General features: G+C 35.9%; 2 protein-coding genes across 3 annotated transcripts; both read right to left on the reverse strand.

Moving 5' to 3' along the window:
- On the reverse strand, nucleotides 1-10,629 carry LOC113777877 (nicastrin). Of its 2 annotated transcripts, none has more exons than XM_027323098.1 (16): nucleotides 10,406-10,629; nucleotides 8,626-8,739; nucleotides 8,435-8,549; nucleotides 7,194-7,276; nucleotides 7,032-7,108; nucleotides 6,272-6,349; nucleotides 5,813-5,884; nucleotides 5,612-5,685; nucleotides 4,584-4,716; nucleotides 4,385-4,453; nucleotides 4,094-4,213; nucleotides 3,545-3,616; nucleotides 2,532-2,672; nucleotides 1,947-2,031; nucleotides 1,401-1,842; nucleotides 1-542 (listed from the first exon to the last, which is right to left on the reverse strand). In XM_027323098.1, exons 1-16 carry the CDS (start codon nucleotides 10,467-10,469, stop codon nucleotides 278-280), a joined length of 2,004 nt encoding a protein of 667 aa, XP_027178899.1. In that variant the 5' UTR covers nucleotides 10,470-10,629; the 3' UTR covers nucleotides 1-277. The 2 variants fall into 2 exon arrangements, with proteins under 2 accessions (XP_027178899.1, XP_027178898.1); XM_027323097.1 differs by having other exon boundaries at nucleotides 8,626-8,745.
- Nucleotides 10,630-10,931: 302 nt separating this feature from the next.
- Nucleotides 10,932-17,887, reverse strand: LOC113778291 (tRNA threonylcarbamoyladenosine dehydratase). The gene is made up of 11 exons (XM_027323644.1): nucleotides 17,725-17,887; nucleotides 17,575-17,621; nucleotides 17,333-17,426; nucleotides 16,850-16,997; nucleotides 15,650-15,862; nucleotides 14,914-15,048; nucleotides 14,240-14,374; nucleotides 13,712-13,927; nucleotides 13,130-13,254; nucleotides 11,835-11,892; nucleotides 10,932-11,489 (listed from the first exon to the last, which is right to left on the reverse strand). Exons 1-11 carry the CDS (start codon nucleotides 17,814-17,816, stop codon nucleotides 11,379-11,381), a joined length of 1,374 nt encoding a protein of 457 aa, XP_027179445.1. The 5' UTR covers nucleotides 17,817-17,887; the 3' UTR covers nucleotides 10,932-11,378.

The following is a 17,887-nucleotide window of genomic DNA, read 5'->3' on the forward strand; positions in this document are numbered from 1 at the left end:
TGAAAAAGGGTAAAACCACAATATGCAAGTCAGCTTTACTAAATGCCATTTACCCAAATGGGTAAAAAAGGATGCAGCCTAACCACAAAAAAAATATTGCCACATCCAGGCTAATAAACAACTCCAGTCTTTCAGTTTTTAGGTTAATGTTAGCTATGGAAGTATTTGTAATAAAATTTTGAAGTCTAGCTAGATCATCCAGGTAGCAGCGAATCCAACCCTCACGTTCCATCCAGGAAGCGTGTTGACTGTAAATCCTATAATAAGGCAATTGATGTCAATCCCGCTTTAGGGCCTTCCTGATGACAGATCTAGTAATAACTATTGCAATGTATGCTGCAACTGTAACAGCAATACCCAAGAGTAGAATGAGGCGATCATAAGAAGCATGTTGAACCGAGTAAACACGAAGTGTAATCGTATCCCAGTTGCTCTCTGTCCAGACTGGGTCAGCATCTCCCATGATGTCGGAAGAATTGGTTGGCAACAGCTTCCACATATCAGATTCAAATTTCAATCTTGTTGAGTAAGCTGGTACATACCTGAGATGGAAACAGATAATTAGAACATCATGAATATACAAAAAATTTTGTTACAACCACTGAATATAAGCAAGCAACCTTGGTGTGCCCTTGCAGATGAATATTCAAAGTAACGTGTTACTAATGACGGCTCGTAGAGCACAATATTGAAAGTGGAAACGTGACCATCTCAACATTTATGATCACCTATACTCTGGTGCTTCAAATAATGCAAGTCAAAAAATGACATGATGCAAATTAACATGGTACAAATGACAACAGGTAAAAACAAATGACATCCTCCTGTTTTAACCTTCAAATCTCAAAAATCTAGTCATAATTTTATAAATTAAGGAAGGTGCTTCATTCCTTTCTACTTGCAATTACATGTTAGGCAACGACATGCTCTTCAAACACTCCTGTACTGCATTTCTGACAAACAATGCTACCATATAAAAGGAGAATAAGAGTAAAAAATATCTGATACAAAACTGATGATAGAACAATGTGGAGCTTAAATGAGTTACATATATATATATATACACACACGAGCCACAAAGAAGAAAAGAGCTCATTTATTCCAGAACAAGGAACAAAAATATAGAGCGATTCTCTTTACGAATGCATGCTAAACCTGATACTATGCATCTTTTTTCTGTTCAATGCCCAGCTGTCCTTGCCTATTCTTCTTATTGAAGATGAATGCAACAAATGTATTATATGCCTGGATAGACAGTAAAAGGCTGCCTTAGGGCACAGATTTTATCAGCAAAGATTTGCAAAAAATCCTCTAGGGTGCCATAAAATGCAATTCAATCAACATCAGAATGTATGGCATTACTGTGAATTACAAACATAAGTTTGCAAACTGAATGATACCTAGTGGAGGAGATAACACATACACCTTTACCATCAGTTTCCCCTCGGATGCACAGTTCACCGGTGCCACTGCAATGTTTTGGGCAAGTAGCACTTCTATTTTCTGTTGGGACAGAGGTTTTGTCTGCTAGGAAATTCCATAGAAACCTCGACACATCCCCTACATAACCAGGATAAGGAGAAGATGATGGTTCTCCCTGTATAACACCAACATAGTGGCTTGGGCATGCAGCAGATGAAGAAATATATTGGTTCACTAGGTCACATGATAGGCCTGGTTCACAGTCTAACAGGCAACCAAGGAGTTCATCAATGAAAGAGCTATTCACAGAAATAGCAGTCAGAACGGAATCATTTATTTCGTTCTTTTCACTAGCAAGGATGTACAGGCTTCTGGCAACAAGGGAGGAAGCTGCGGCTATTGCTGAGGCGTTTATGTTAGCTGCATTACATCACGTTGAATGGGATCATTCCAAACAGCTTTGCAGCATTGCAGATAGATCAATCAGGAAAATAATAGGAATCTAACAAGTTAAATCAGCTCACATAGATTGTCCAGATGACTATGGTAGAATTTGTTTGTAAAGGCAGTATCAAAATCTTCCAAAACAATCCCTGAAGAATCTGGATTCTGTATGCAGAGAGCACAACAAAAACAACAATTAATTTGGCAGATCTTGATACTGATTAGCTAAGCAACATTTTTCACTCTATTGAAGTTAAGGCACAAAAAGGGCACACGTCAGTGAATTTTGATGACCAGACCAAGAGAACTGTTAGCTGTTTGCATCATTGAATGACAGTACACTTCTAGCCACTCAGATGATTCATCCAACGGATGACAAATAATCAAGAGAATATACCATGTCGGGGATAAAAATGTAATCAGTGTGATAGAAAGAATGGCATTGCTAATCAGTTTTCCTTTTCCATTTGACATTTTATGTGCTTCTCGTTCCTTTTTAGTTTGGCTTTTTGGTTTTTAAACTTTCTTTGCTACCTTGACTCACTCCCTTCCCGTCTTCCATGCGGTGTTGTGGTTGTGCAAGGAACAGATGAAATTGATCAAATTAAGAATTCATATAGTAAGAGAAATACTCTAAAATCCTATTTCAACAGCCAAACACCAACCTTCCTCAGAAACATCATCAATGAGGAGGGTGGTATCCCAGGATTTGATTTACTGGCTACTGAGATCTTCACATTCTCAGTTTTAAGAGAATCTTGAGCACGTTTTAAAGCATCCAATGTCTGATTTGAGATTGATGCAGCCTGCCAATAAACATCAGAAGATTAAACCAATTTAAGATTCCCAAAAAATTCTTGCACTACAAAAAAGTATAAAGTTCTTGCATTGGTTAAATATAATTCTTTCAGAGATTTTGCCTCTTGCAGTTCAAAGATATCACGATCTAGCAAAGAACCAATTAGGACTTGGAATCACCTTACCAAAATTTATAATAAATTCACAGAATAAGTTCAGTAAGAAGAACCCAGTTGAATTATATAAAGAAACCACAGTATCATATAGATAAAGATATAAAGTATCACAATCTAGCAAAGAAACCAATTAGGACTTGGAATCACCTTACCAAAATTTATAATAAATTCACAGAATAAGTTCAGTAAGAAGAACCCAGTTGAATTATATAAAGAAACCACAGTATCATATAGATAAAGATATAAAGTAGTTTATCATACTGACATTGCAACTAGTCAACTTAACATTAGTAATCCATTATATCCCTCTTGTACAATGCGAATAACATTGAAAGAAATCCTAAATCCCATCATAAGAATGCATGTGGGATCTTCTTCCTTGGCAGTAATAAAACATATAACTCAAATAACACAGGTCTGAAGAGCTTAAGGTACATCCAAATATGCAGTTAAAAATCTGTTTTATCGAGTAGAAATAAGATTTTTTTACCACCACAAAATTCAGTATTATTCCTCATTGTCATCCAAACAAGTTTTTTTTTTTTTTTCAAGCAGAACATGGGAACCACCACTTTAGCCCAGAGACAGATGATGCAGAGCAGACAGAGATTTATCATCGAGTCAAAAGCAGTCAGATAGACTCCATATGCAAATTTGACCAGAAACAAAAGTGCATTTGGATGAAAGGGTAAGTACCACCCTACCTCTGTTGTATGAACAAAAAACTTCTTGACACCCTGGTCAAAGCTTTTTCCAACAGATCCAATTTCCAATACCTGGATAAAAGATATATCACATTCTGAATATCAGTATCATCTCCAGCCAAAAACTATTTTTGTCTCATTTTTTGGAAAAGATAAGCAGCAAACATTTTAACAATCGATTTCGGTGCAGCAAACATTATGTTCAAACTAACCAAACCACGTTGTTTATACAAGCTTTCAATGCAGCATGATAGGACATAGCATTACACGAAAATCTGTATGAAAGAGTCGAGGGCTTATGACAAATGAAGATACTAATTTCTGAAAAAAATTCAGGAGCTTAATCAAGAAAAATAAACAATTTTGCAATCTGCAATGCAACAGTTTGACATGACAAGACTCCATAATTAGCATCAAAGGCATGACATAGAACTCATAAACAGCACATCTTCCTCCTACAGTTTAAGAAAAATTGAGCACTCCAGTCATAGAAGGTACCAGTTTCTATATCCAAATTTACAGATGATTGACCAGATGTATCGGTAATACCGTTTCTATCAATGTGAAGTCAAGGCCACTGACAGCGTCTGAATGTTGATCAAGCTCAAGAAGAAATCTCCGGCTACCCAGGAATCCCCACGCTTCTCCAGTGAAAACTACAAAGACAAGCTGCAACACAGAAAAATGTCTAAAAATTTCAAGTGGACAAGGAAAAAAATTATGAACATACATATTATGCATCTCATGCAGAATAAGGAAGAAAAATGGAACATATGAACGAATTCATCAGAAATTTTTAATATAAGTACTTCATCTAAACAAGTTTCATGCAGTAATGACCTGTTTACTCAGATGCAAGCCATTAAGATGTGAAAGAGCATCAACTGCAGCCAGCAAGGAAATCAACCCCTGCAAAATAGTTTGAAAAAAAGTTTGCATTATTTTCATTGTGTTAGAAGATCACATAAAAGAAATCAGTTGTAGAAACAAGAAGTTATAAATTAAAAAAAATTAAAAAAAAAAAACAGATTTAACTCACAGATATAGGTGAATCTGCACCAAGGCTTTTGTCACGGAAAAAGGAAGCGGAATCCATAGATGTCACTGCTAATATGATTGGCTTTGACTTTTGGGGAGTTGAAGTGTTTATTGGTGGAAGTGCTGACCAGACACTGCCCTTCAAATTGAAGACATATGAAGTGAAAGAATAAAGAAATAGGCCTTCGGAAAGAATTCATGATATATGTACAATAAGAGAGTTAGCTCATAACAAGTCCAGTTTTTGTGTCTCTAACAAGTAACAGCACCTGTGTTTTTGTGCTTGATCCCAACTGTGGTTAATTAGCAGACTAACCTTTTTCAGAGGATTAAATTACAGAAAATACGGCAAAGGATGAAAAGAAAAATGCACAGAGAATCAACTGAGCTTTCTTCACCTATACTGTATGACCCAATGTTTTCGTATGAGATATAACATCCCACTTTTAAGGAGATACCACAAACTGACAGAACAATCTCATCTAATGTGTCCATCATAAATTTGAGCAAGTCAAATTTATTAAGTAAGAATGAACTATATGGCTAAATATTTGGAAGTAGTGAATAAAATGAACCTGATCACCAATAAAAAAATTTAGCCCTAATCATAGTCAAAAGTACGTTGAGTATTCCTCAGACTACAAGGTGTGGCTTGGCTAGGAATTTACATCATCTCATTATGGCAAAAAGCACTCAGGGAGTAGTTAGATATATCACAACCTATACAACTAATATTGATAAATTATATCTTGATATGCCATGAATATTGCGTGAATGGACATCATACTCGATAACAAGCAAATGACTTAACCTACATAAATGTTTTCCAGATCTTACAGTTCAAATGATCGATAACCATAAGGTTAAGTGTTTGTGGCAAATTGTAATGGCCTCATGGACACTACAAACATGAACTGATTAAAGCTCACGCTTTGGTAAAAATGGGAAGACAAAGGTAGAGAAAACAAGTCAACATAACTTCTGTAATACAAAAGATATTGAAAACTAAAAGTTCCCACGAGATTGCACCTGTATCCACCCAATGGAAGGCAAGTTTCTTCTCTCAAACAAGACTCTGAATCATGAGTACCTGATTTTGTAGTCTAATTAAGCATTGAAAAACAACAAAAAGCGTGACCTCAATCAGTAAGAAATTTCTAATAGTTGTGTAGATTCTCCCTATTTAGTAGTAAAGTTCATTGTAATCTAAGCACCACAATCAGTTATTACCTGCATCACCAGGCCAAATTCAGCTACATCTGATGTATATGACTTCTTGCTTTTCTCATTCTTCGTTGCAGCCTGCAGGTATGAAAATTAACATATAAGAAAATGGAGAATAAGATGAAGGTAAAAAAATACACAGTAACATAAACAAGAGAGAGGACCTTATGGTGGAACCTTTCTCACTATCCTATCTCTACCAATATCGCAAAGATACTTTAGCCCCACTATTATCATTTAAATCACAGAGATGATACCTGATATAGTGCTCAACCATTAAAATAAACTAGAGATAAACATGACTTTCATTAGAAAAATAGGAGGATGACATTGCGCTGAGATGCTTAGTGTCTTGACAATTTAAGTATACTTAGCACCTCAACAACAGAAAAAGCTTTCTCAATACAAATTAGCCATAAAAGCAAATATAATATCAGGAAATGAATCTGTCAAAGAGCATATTACCTCCAGCAAGGCCAGTGTGCTATTCTCTGAGAGTAAGAATACAGGAAAATTATAAGCCTTCCACATTATTCCAGATCCCTGCAGGCGGCCATAGTTAGAGTAAGTTTCTCCAGGAATTCCTTAGTTTTAGAAATTCTAATTGTACAAGAAACTAATAAACATTAAGAGGAGCTACGAGAATCCATTTTCCATGATGAAACATGTTATATATCCCTAAGATACAACAGATTACCAACAAAAAGCATTGGAAGAATCAACCATGTATGACATCAAACTTGAGCACAAACCAAATTGGCAAAAGATTGAAGTGAAGGAGAGTAACAAAACAAAAAAATATAAAACCTAATACAAGAAAAAAAAAAAGCAAAAAATTGAGTAGATTCTTGTGCAAATACTGGAAGATAGCATCCTGTCAGAAGTGTCTGCTTTTGGTCAATAACTGACTGCCATGCTGACATAACATGTGGCTAGGGTATTTTATACAGGGGAAGAGGAAGAAAAATTTACAGCAACAACTAACAAGTGAATTCCAAAAAAAAAGGAACAAGTAAAATCAAGGGAAAAAATAAGGAAAATTGGACAAATGTTTGATTTATGTAAATTTGATTGGGTCAATTTCAATAGCAACTTCATGTACGAGGGGACAAAATTTAGGTTTTGGAACCACAAGGTAGGAATGGTTCCAATCTCTTTACCACAGGAAGCATATTTACCCTTTACAGAAGTCTAGATCTGATTTAAATGTTATCTGAAGACATACACTTGGATTCCACTCAAAGTTTTTATTCTGATAGGGAGCAAACTCAGCCTCTGGAAACTTTAATTCTGGAGAAAATCCTGAAAAGGAATGAAAACATTGATAAAGTAGCTCTAAACGATAATGATTAAATAGTCCCAGATAAATAACGACAATGCTTTATACCCTTGAAATTGTTTCCACCTGGAGTTCCTGATTCAACTAATATACCAGCTACAAGGCTAGCAAAATTAGTGTCCTTTGATACTCTGAAACACAAAGAATAGAAGACATCAGTCACACGGATTTGATGTCGACCAGTTGTGCTTTTGATGATAAGCAGGCAGCCAAAAGCACTAGCATAGAACTATTCAAGTGAACCATACATTAAATTATACTGAACTAGGGGATTCCCCTGGAAGAAGATATAGATAACGGGCAGACAATTCTAATTCTTCTAGTAATGAGACCATAATGGGAAGGCACAAGATGAGGCAGTCCTAGGCATCATTTTCTGATACAAGCTTACCACTTAAAAGTTACTCCACTGCAGGCCAAATCATTAGGTAGTCAGAAGAGCAACTCATTATTAAGCAGTTGAGTAATCATTAAATGCATTTAGATGACTTCTGTGAATAAGGAGCCATGACTTCGCAAAAGGAGATGCTGAAAAGTTAGACTTACCCGGAAAAAGTATAACCAAACATTAGCCAAACATTAGCCAAGAACAGCATAAGCGATCAGATTGCTGACAATGTTAGATAAGATGAGTTTCTTATCATGTCTAAATATGTCCAAAGAGTTGGCTAACCGCCATTCTCACTGGTATGCAGACAAAATTTTACCAGTTTTGTTTGACTTTTCATGTGGCATTAATTGTCGCATATGCTTTTGGTAGGAGCAGAAAGAAACATAAAGTTGTCCCAAGGTATGACTCATTACCAAGTCTAACACTAACAAACAGTACATCCACTCATTTATTTCTAGCCTCTAATTTTACTTTCCATGTTCCTCTTGAAAATAAATAGTTCCTTGTTTCAACAAAACTTAATTATCAAGAACCACTTCCAGAACCTAATGCACCTAGTGTAAATTGAGACCAACCTTTTGCTAACAATTAAAAATTAAATTTAGCATCTCAGTCCAGTTACATCACTAAATGATTAGTAATTTAAAGTGTCCAAGTAAGGATTTCAGTATATAGTTTACTATAAGGCCAAACTTGCTAAAATAGAAACAAACATGGAATCTGAAGTTTCAAATTTCAGATGCACAAAAAAGTAAAGATTCAACTAATACATAAAGCCGTATCAAGCACAATACAATTCAAAATCTAGATTTTAAAAAAGTAAAAGAATATTCAATCAAAAGGAAGAGTTACTCGATTATTCTTCTGAAATGGATATATAGAGTCATCAAATACATGCCTTGCCAATAAGCTGTCAAGTTCATCCAAGGAAACCAGTATTGCAGATGGTTCAACCAATTGATTCACATTCTTGAATTTAACCACTGGTGCAGCAACTTTTCCATGACCAGGATCTAAGCAAAGGAGCAGTAATTAAACATGGCAAAGTAGAATATCTTAACCAATTCAAAAAGAAGATAAGAGTCCCACTTGAACAACCAATCTCCCCTGAAAGGTTCAGCAGCCGTACACATGGATACCCATCAACAATTGTGTACATTGATTTTTCCAGATCAGGCACCGATTCGAATGAGTTCAACTCCCCTGAAGCTGCCCAAAATTACAATATCCAAATGAAAATGCTATTTAAGAGATATGTTCTTTGATAGCCAAAAGAAGAAACAACATTGTCCAAATAAGATATGCTAAAGGATCAAAAGATATGCCTAGTGTGAGAGACCAGCTAGGATCACAAAGCTGTTGGAGATTTGATTATGTAGTTTACACGAAGTTTCCTTTGTGATAAAAAATTAGGCTTTTCTGGACCTTAAATCTTGACTTTTCCCTTCAGCTGAATAATAACTAAGGTGATAAACAGTATGGTATTACTTTTGACATGTACCCCAAATATAAGTACTATTTCCTGAACAGTAAACCTGTCTGCATTTATTTTCGATAAGCAGCTGCTATACTAGCATTTAAAAAATATTGGCTTTTGAAGTTTAATGTCCAACTAGAAAAGAATGATGTAAGTGGTAAGGGTTCAAGGAAGATTATGTACTAGAACCTAAACCATGAATCTCATGGTCGTTATTCGATGCAGATTCTATCTTCACACTAAGTAACATCTAAACTCATTCTGACTCAAATGCAGCAAGTCAGTTCCTTGCATTTTTTTCTCCCCTTCCTACAGTTTCCTTCTGTTATTGAACTATTTCCATATGCGAAGAAGTTCTAGATTTCAGGTATACAGAGAGGCCTTTGGAGTTATTCATGCATTGTTTATTTGCCTTGGAATTGGTCGGAAAGAAATTTATTAAGGTCTCCAGAAATCCTAATCCAACTAGAATCAAAATCTTAAACATGTGGTTGACTTATGTTTTCTTATCTATCAATCTTGAAGCTGAAAAACTGCCTATTCGAAGTCCTACTTACCCCTAAACAATGGCCTAACTGTTTGTCCATCAGCCAATACCCAAACTTGTGAGAAATGCACATACAATCTGAAAATTCCTCTTCAACGTCGGCAGTTCCATCGGTAAGCATTGGTGCCTAACATGCACAGCTTCACTTCACAGTCAGTCGCCCTAGCAGTCACTACAACTAGCAAGAAAGTCTTAATGGCTGCAAGCATAGCTTGTTCTGAAGCAAAATTGTTTTCACCTAGTTGGGGAAAGCAAGTTACTCGCAGCTTATTTAGTTAACAGCAGGCATAGTTTGTTCAGAAACAAAATTGACTTCACCTAGTTGGGAAACAAGCTACTCTCAGCTTATTTAGTTAACAGCGCATTCTTCCTTCAGAAATTATTTGCTCACGAACCTCATGGTACAATATGTCTTAGTTCCCAAGATCAATGCTTCAAAAATCCAATGATCCACCTCAAACACATCCCTTGGACTTGATTGAGACCGCACAGAAACTCAAACAGAAACTGCATTTTCGAATAACTTCAGCAATGCAATCGCGAATTAGCCTCTTCAGTACAATTTCCAGAAATAAATTATTGTCTCGTTTTTTTCTTAATCCTCCATTTCGCATCCCATCAAATTAAACCTATATCTAAACAGTAAACACCCCAGGCTTCAATTATCCATTACCACAGCTCAGCGCGCGAAATATGCCAGCCAGAACAAGAGAAATTATGGATCATCACATTAATTTTTTTTTTTGCAGCAAAATTACACTAATTTCTAAAGATTACAACATAAGAAAAACAATTACAAAAAATGCAGGCTTCAAATGCGACGAAATGGTACATAAACAACAAACCTGATAAAGAGAAGCTAAGACGAGCGATGAAGCAGGAAATTAGGAACAAAAGCCTTGTGTCCATGGCGAAGGATCTTTTGTGCTCTTATTCGAATAATCTTCCTGGAGACTTTCGGAAAATTGAAGGCCTTGACGCTTGATTGAGCCCTAGGCCGCCATGGACATTGGACAAACTTCAGAGCAGTCAGCTCTTAGTCTCTCTTCTCTTGGTTCGCTATTTCCAATTTCCGTGAAGTGAAGCCTGGGTGCTGTGTTAGGGAGCGAGTATATACTCTGTTGCGCGGTTGACTAGTCAACTGATAGGAAAATGGCACCCAGGCTATGAAAAAATTGGTTATGAAAAAAAAATTGGTTGCTCAATACTATTTTAATTTACCAAGTACTTTTTCTTTTTCTATTTTGGGTTGTATATAGTTAGTATTTACCAAAGTTATTTGAGGTGGTGTCACCGAAAAAATAAATAAATCAATATACATATACATTTCAGTTTGGCTTTACTGGCCTTTTCTCTTGATCGGCATCAACAAGGCAAAAAAGATGCACCACCTTCATGAATGAATGTCGATAAAAATTACTACAAGATTTCATTTTTCAATTCAATTACATAGCTCAATCTGCAGTAAAACAACGTATCAATGATTTCTCCTCGTACAGAATAATCAATATCCAAGAATTGAACTACTATTTCAACTTGCAAGTAGATGCCGCAAAATATCTCGACTGACTGACTCCTCTGAAGAACTCTACTACATAGTACATACGCGGATAAAGAAGCAAAGCTATTCTGATATCTTCCATACTTCCGAGTCATTAATCATGCGTTTGCCGACTGCCATAGCACGAGCAGATTGCCAATATCTCCTCAATGTGCGGTTGAACTACAAATACTCCCACAGAAGCTGGAAGCCTGGTATGTTTTCAAAAGCACTGCCACAAGAAGGGGAAACTGGAGCTTGTGCCAGTAAATGGCGTTCTACAAACCAAAATCTGATTCGGCTTGCTTCAGGACGGATGTCACCCTTGCAAAAAATTCTGGCTCTTCTTTCCGTATATCTTCGAGTGATCGCGATTCATGTTCATCAGCCTGGGAAGAAATTGTCAATCCAGTTCAACATGTATAATTCTATCACTACCTTCCCAGAAAAGCCAAGAACAGAAACAGGTTATGCTGCTAGGGCTTAATGATTAGGTCTATAACGAAAAATCCTACATCTTTAATGTAATTTATCCCTTCAAGATTTCCCCCTGACAATTTACTGAAACGCTGATGATTGAAGTATTGAACTTGTTACTAGTGAAATTCCTAAGGGAGAAATGTGAATAGTCGTCAATCAAAGATGAAGGCAACACCAAGACGGAATAATACATTAACTGCCACAAGCTATAACCTCAGCACAGTATTGAGTTATTATTTCCTTCAAGGACATACCTCTGAAAATTTAAGTAGAACTAAGTTTGAAACCGATGCTGGCTTAGTCTGATCCCATCTGAAAAAATACCGTGCAATAAAAGCAAACAGCATCAGTAGAAGGTAGTGCAAATACAGCAAAATCATAGACTTTAACTTAATAAAAAACATTAAAGTATGTGCTCAGGCAACTTATGAATTTTTAGTTACTTTAAGTTCTAGTTGAAAGAACTGAAAAGTAGCAGTTAAAAGGAAAAACTAATCAAAGTAAAAAATCAAATGCCAGAAGAATGGATTTTGGCATAACTAGCTGTAAGAAATTATGTTTCGTACTATCAGCATTTAGAAAACAAACTTAACAAAAGCAAATTCCAAAATCTGACAGTGCACTATTATCCAGGTTTGAAGCATAGTGAGAAATATTGAAAATACCACAAATTCTTTAGAACAACAAACAAGCCTAAAAGCTGAATTTTGAGATATTTTCTCTATTCATATACTACAGCAGAAAATCCAGTATTAGACCAAGTAAATAAAAGTACAGAATGGCAGTTCGAGAATCTGACTCAAGGAGTTAGAAAGGGGAAATTATGTTCAAGTTAGCCAATGCAACAATCTATCTAAGGGGAAATAAAGACTCAACATCATCTTTTTACAACTGAAAAGATAAACATCTTCAGCTTATGTATTAAATTATGATTTAAGGCCTTCTGATCCAACATAATTGTTTCACAGGGAAGAAAGGAAAAAAAATGTGTATAACTTTTAGCCTGGCTTTATGTTGTCTAAAGTGGTAGGGGAAAGAAAACAATGAAATATTGCTATAATCAGGCAAAAAAGTGGTTGTTTAAAGTGCCACAGGAAAGAAAAGCAAACAAGCATATTAACATGATATGAACACTATATCAACATCAAATAGTTTAGTGGTCAATGAAAACTAGTAAGAGACTTTGGATCTTTGGGTAGAATGGGTAAACATACTTCTCCCCAGCTATACTCCCTCTTAAAGTTAAGGCAACCTATGTCCCATTCGCTATTATGGAATTTGCAGTATGTTGCCATCCAACCTCCTCTCAACTCTCATCATATCACACTTCATCTGAATGAAAATTCTTTGTTATCCAAAAATTTACTTGAACTAAATAATACAATTTTAAAACAATAGGTTTCCACCTAGTATTTCAGTACTAGTTTAGCATACCCAACAGACAAATTAAGATGAAAAACACAAGAAGAAAAAAACAACAATAAAGAAAGTGAAATAAGTCAAAAAGTTGCCGGCAAGTAGTTTTAATCAATCTCTTTTGCACCCCTACCTTACAAGCATTAATTCATTCACAGAACGCCACATTCCACGCCCTACATTGTTTAAGGACTGATCTCTTGCACTTCGTCCATGCCATAACTCTTTCACAATATACATAACTTCTTCAACATCTACCTTTAGAGTGACAAGAAATGGTATGATGTTAAATATTTCAACATATAATTTACCAGGAATGATATGGACCCCCCCCCCTCTCTTTTTCACAAGGGTTCAGTATTCCAACTATCAGAAATAAATGAAACTACAAAGCAAACGAAACCCAAAAGAAGCATGTAGCAGAAGAAATTAAAATTAAAGCATCTCAATAAAGAAAATCATTTTCTCATATCTGGATGGGTAGGAGGATAATGGCTTCAGAGTTTTGATTCCCAAGTACACCATTGTTTCCTATATTATTAATCAGAGTAGAAGCATCTAATTGTAAAATTTTGATGACAAAAAATTATTATTGAGCATTGGCTTAAATACAAAAAATATCCCCTCTCAAAAACCCACCAGAGAAAAAGGAAATTTGCAAGTTCTTTTAATGCTTGTTAAAGAAAATCCAAGGAAAAGAACCAGAACCATGTACCTGTACTTGCATGGCTGTGCCATAGAGTAACTCTTCATGCTCAATAAGACGCTGATGGAGAATACAGTAATGATCTGTATCAAGATTCACTACTGGCTCCATTTGAACTTGCAGGCCGGCCAGTTGTGTTACAACATAGGAAGCCATAATTTGTCCAAATATTGCAGGTATGGTTCCCAGAACAGGAATGATGCGAACCCTGAAACCTGGAACAACCTAACATCCCAACGCCGAAGTTAAATTGTCGAATAAAAATCTGCACCTCTTGTGAGAGTAAGCATAAGGTTGAGGGTGGAAAGGGTGTGGAGAGGGGTGAGAGGGTTTAAAAAAAAAAAAACTTAGGTTACATGCACAAATTTGTAAAAACTTCTAAAGTGAATTCTATAGGGACCATTATCCACGAATTAGCTCAGCCTACCAATTGCAATTCTAATTTCCAACCGACTCAATACTACAATATTACTTCCTCATCTACCTCTGTCGTCACCAGTCCCTCACTCTCTTTACATCAGTAGCAAGTATTCTTACTTGGTAATCTGAAGGATTTTCTTCTTCGCCACTAGGCCCTTTAAAAGGAAGCAACTTTGCCTTGGGTTTCTCTAAAGAGAAAACAACAGGAATGCCACCATCAATACCATAGTCCTTCCTCAGTCGATGTCTCACCTGCAAACCAGTATTTCTTAAGAGCTATTCTCACCAAAAAACATGTATATCCAAACACGCTTGGAAACAAAATTTATAGATGGCCAACTTCCATATTGCAACTGTATGCCTACAACAACAATGGATCAAAATGCATGATAAATATTCAACAGAAGTGTAGATAAGCAAACTCCAAAACACAGTAAGATTCAATCTTAATACTCATTTATAGAATGATTCATATAACTCCAAGATCTTCAATGGTCAATACGTGTAAGCTTCTAAGAAGACCAAATAAAGAAGGTCCAAATAAAAATGGTTCACCATGTGCCAAATTCAGTAGAGAAGAAGCCTAACAGCATTACTAGTCTAAATTTCCCAATTGAATTCTACCAGAAGTATGCATTTCTCAGCCACACAATTTAACCATACAAAGTACATAAAGTACTCTTCCTAGTCAAAAAAATGATGTCCAGTTTTAGATGAACAAAATACTTGTATGCAACATATTATACATAGACCTAAAGTGCAACACCAAATCCAAAAGGCAAATCAATTACCGATCGGGATAACGGATCATTTGTTGACTCTCTTAAGTCTGCTACACGGATTCTTGTTGGATCAGCTCTTGCACCAGCTCCTGTGGCAGAAAGAACTTTTAAACCTCTACGTACACAGGCAGCAAGAAGTGCAACCTGTATCACACGGAAACTAAAAGTTAACTTTTGTACATCAAAATCTCAAATTTGACTAGACTAACGATTACTACAATTATTCAGTCTTAGATGTTGGCAACAGAAGTAGGGCAGGGGCAGATGAAAACTTTTCATTGATTGAGAAGGACAAAGTTGATATTCTGCCCGTGAGAGAGGATAAGTCAGGTTCATTTTAGTCCATGAATGAATGGAAAACTGATGCACAATTTCTACATAACTTTTTGATGGGAAAAATTTATAATCTATTGGTCAAATTATACAGGGTAGAATGATGCTATCATTTCATTTAACTGAGAATCCTTACCAACATATATCATGTCATTTAGACATGAGTTTAGGGTGTACCAGAACTTCCCCAGGTTAAGGATCTTATACAAAATAAAGAGAATCAATGTATTAAACATACAATTCTTCCAGAAGTTGATAGAAATTTACATTCAAGCCAGAACTTCTTGCAAAAGAAACGTTAGTCAAAACAATAACTAGTCAAGCAGGGATCCATAAGCTGGTAAGAACATACTTCCACACTGTGTTGGGAAGTGTTTTAAAAGTTTAGCAAACAAAAAGCACTAGAAGTTACCTTAGTGTCAATATTGTCAATGCAATCCAAAACAAAATCAGGGTTGCCTGAAAGAATTTCTTCTTCAGAGGATGAATCATATAGCAGGACCTTTGCATTTACATGACACTCGGGGAAAATGGACTGAAAATGCTTCTTAAGGCATAAAGCTTTTGGAGTACCAACATCCTCTCTTGTTGCTACAGCATGCCGGTTCAATGACGAAACTGATACCTACACAAAATAGCTTTAAAAGTAAAAGCATTATACATACATATATATATATATATAGAAAATGTACTTTGATAATATATAAAAAAATCCAAAAAAAGTCCCTTCAAGCTAAATTTAGACGAAAACATTCAAATAGCCAATTTTAAAACTTGACCATTTAGGATAAAGATCTCTTGAATGTTGGAAACCAGGACCCAAGCTGGAACAAAAGTTGTACAGGTAGGTAATCCAGTAAGGGAAGAATTGAAAAACAGCCTAGCCTAGAAACTAAACAAAACAAAAGGGCTCAAAACCATATATCCAGTTTTCAAACACTTCCATCTTTTCAAACTTGAGCCCTCAACCTGATCGAAAAGGCATCTGAAAAGCACCCGAGAAGGCTTTGGGATTCAGAACTTGATAGTCATATGAAATCATAGCTTCGCTGCTTTCCATTTCTCTTTGAAAATATTCTTTTAATATCTGGATCCGGTGTTAAAGTGGAGGAAGCATGGTCATTTCCATCCTTAAGATCTCTGCTAGCTTAACTTCCTACAATTGGGTGTAGCACCTTTTGCCTATGGTTAGATTATCATTGCTCAATTAGTGGATTTGTTATGATGTTCATTTTAAAGTAAATCAATTCAATATATTCAATAAATTTAAATCCTCTGTATTAGTAAATATCTTCAAGTTTACTAGATTTTAATTGTTACTCATATGCAATTAGATCAAGTTTAACATTATTGTAACAATCACCAAAGAAAGAAAATTAAATCTTATAAATGTTTTGGATATGAAATCTGGAAGTTTTCGATTTAAACAGGTAAGTAAATTATATTTAAACAGGTAAAGTGCTGATCAGCCAAAATGGAATTGAGATGATTAAACAGAGAAAATACAGAGTAAAAGAAAACACTCCATAAGTAAAATTAAACACCAATAAGTGAAGAAGCATACAGTCGAACATTGTACACAACTAAGGATGGCATTTCAACAAGAAGGTACCTGGTCAAAGTCCACCAGAAGCAGTCGCCCAACCCCAGACCTCAAAAGCATAGAGGCAGCATGACTTCCAACTCCACCAAGTCCAATTACCACCACATATGATTGAGTGACTTTCTCTTGGGACTCTAGGCCAAAGAACTGAATGTTCCTAACGAGAACACAAAAGAACAGGCCATTAGCATCAGATCATTATTTCAAATCACAAATTTGAATAGCTCTAGAGTTGAAAGGTGCCTCCTACTTCCCAGTAGTTGAAACAATAATCCAGAAGACAAACAAAAAAAAAAAGCACTCAAAGTGCAAGGGTTTGAAAAGGGGAACGAAAAGTTTTAAACACATAACAACAGCTAGAATGCAATGTCTGACTAACCACAAAAAGGAGTTACGTGGTTGTAATAAGAAAAGTCCTACATAAGATTCTTCAGTTAGTAATGAGCTGCTCAGGGAAAAAAAAATTTTTGCGAGTTAAAAGCCCAACTGTACCTAGTAAGGTGCTCAGAAACTACTTCATCAGCTAGCAGGTCTGGATTTCCAACCCCCCGATCCACAACCGCAGGATAGTTATAATGTTTCGTACCTGACACAAATGTCAACATTGTATCTGTTACTCAAGTAGAAGTGTGTGTGTGTGTGTGTGTGTAACCCATGAGAAAACTTCAAAAAGTACAATTTAACAATAATATTAATGATGATCACAATAATAAAGAGAGCTAGAACAGAAATACCGCCATTCGTTTTGGCTGCTTCCCTTATGCACTCGCTTTTCATTCTTCTGCACCCCAAAAAAAAAAAAAAACAGAGAACAGTAGAAATTAATGCTTTAGGTAACTGTGAAAATGTTGTTTAAGTATGAAGAGTTATGCATGGTAAGGAACCTAGGAAGAAGCTTGAGAACAGCCACGGTGGCAGCAGAACCCAACAGAGCTCCGGCGCCGATCATAGCCAAGAATTTCACTCTTTCTTCCATCTTTCTCCGATTTTTTTCCGGTTAAATCAAATCGGGCGGCGGGGGTTTAAAGTTAACGTCTGCAAGTCCCA

Source organism: Coffea eugenioides, chromosome 7 (genome assembly GCF_003713205.1).
Source record: "Coffea eugenioides isolate CCC68of chromosome 7, Ceug_1.0, whole genome shotgun sequence".
Taxonomy (NCBI): Eukaryota; Viridiplantae; Streptophyta; class Magnoliopsida; order Gentianales; family Rubiaceae; genus Coffea; species Coffea eugenioides.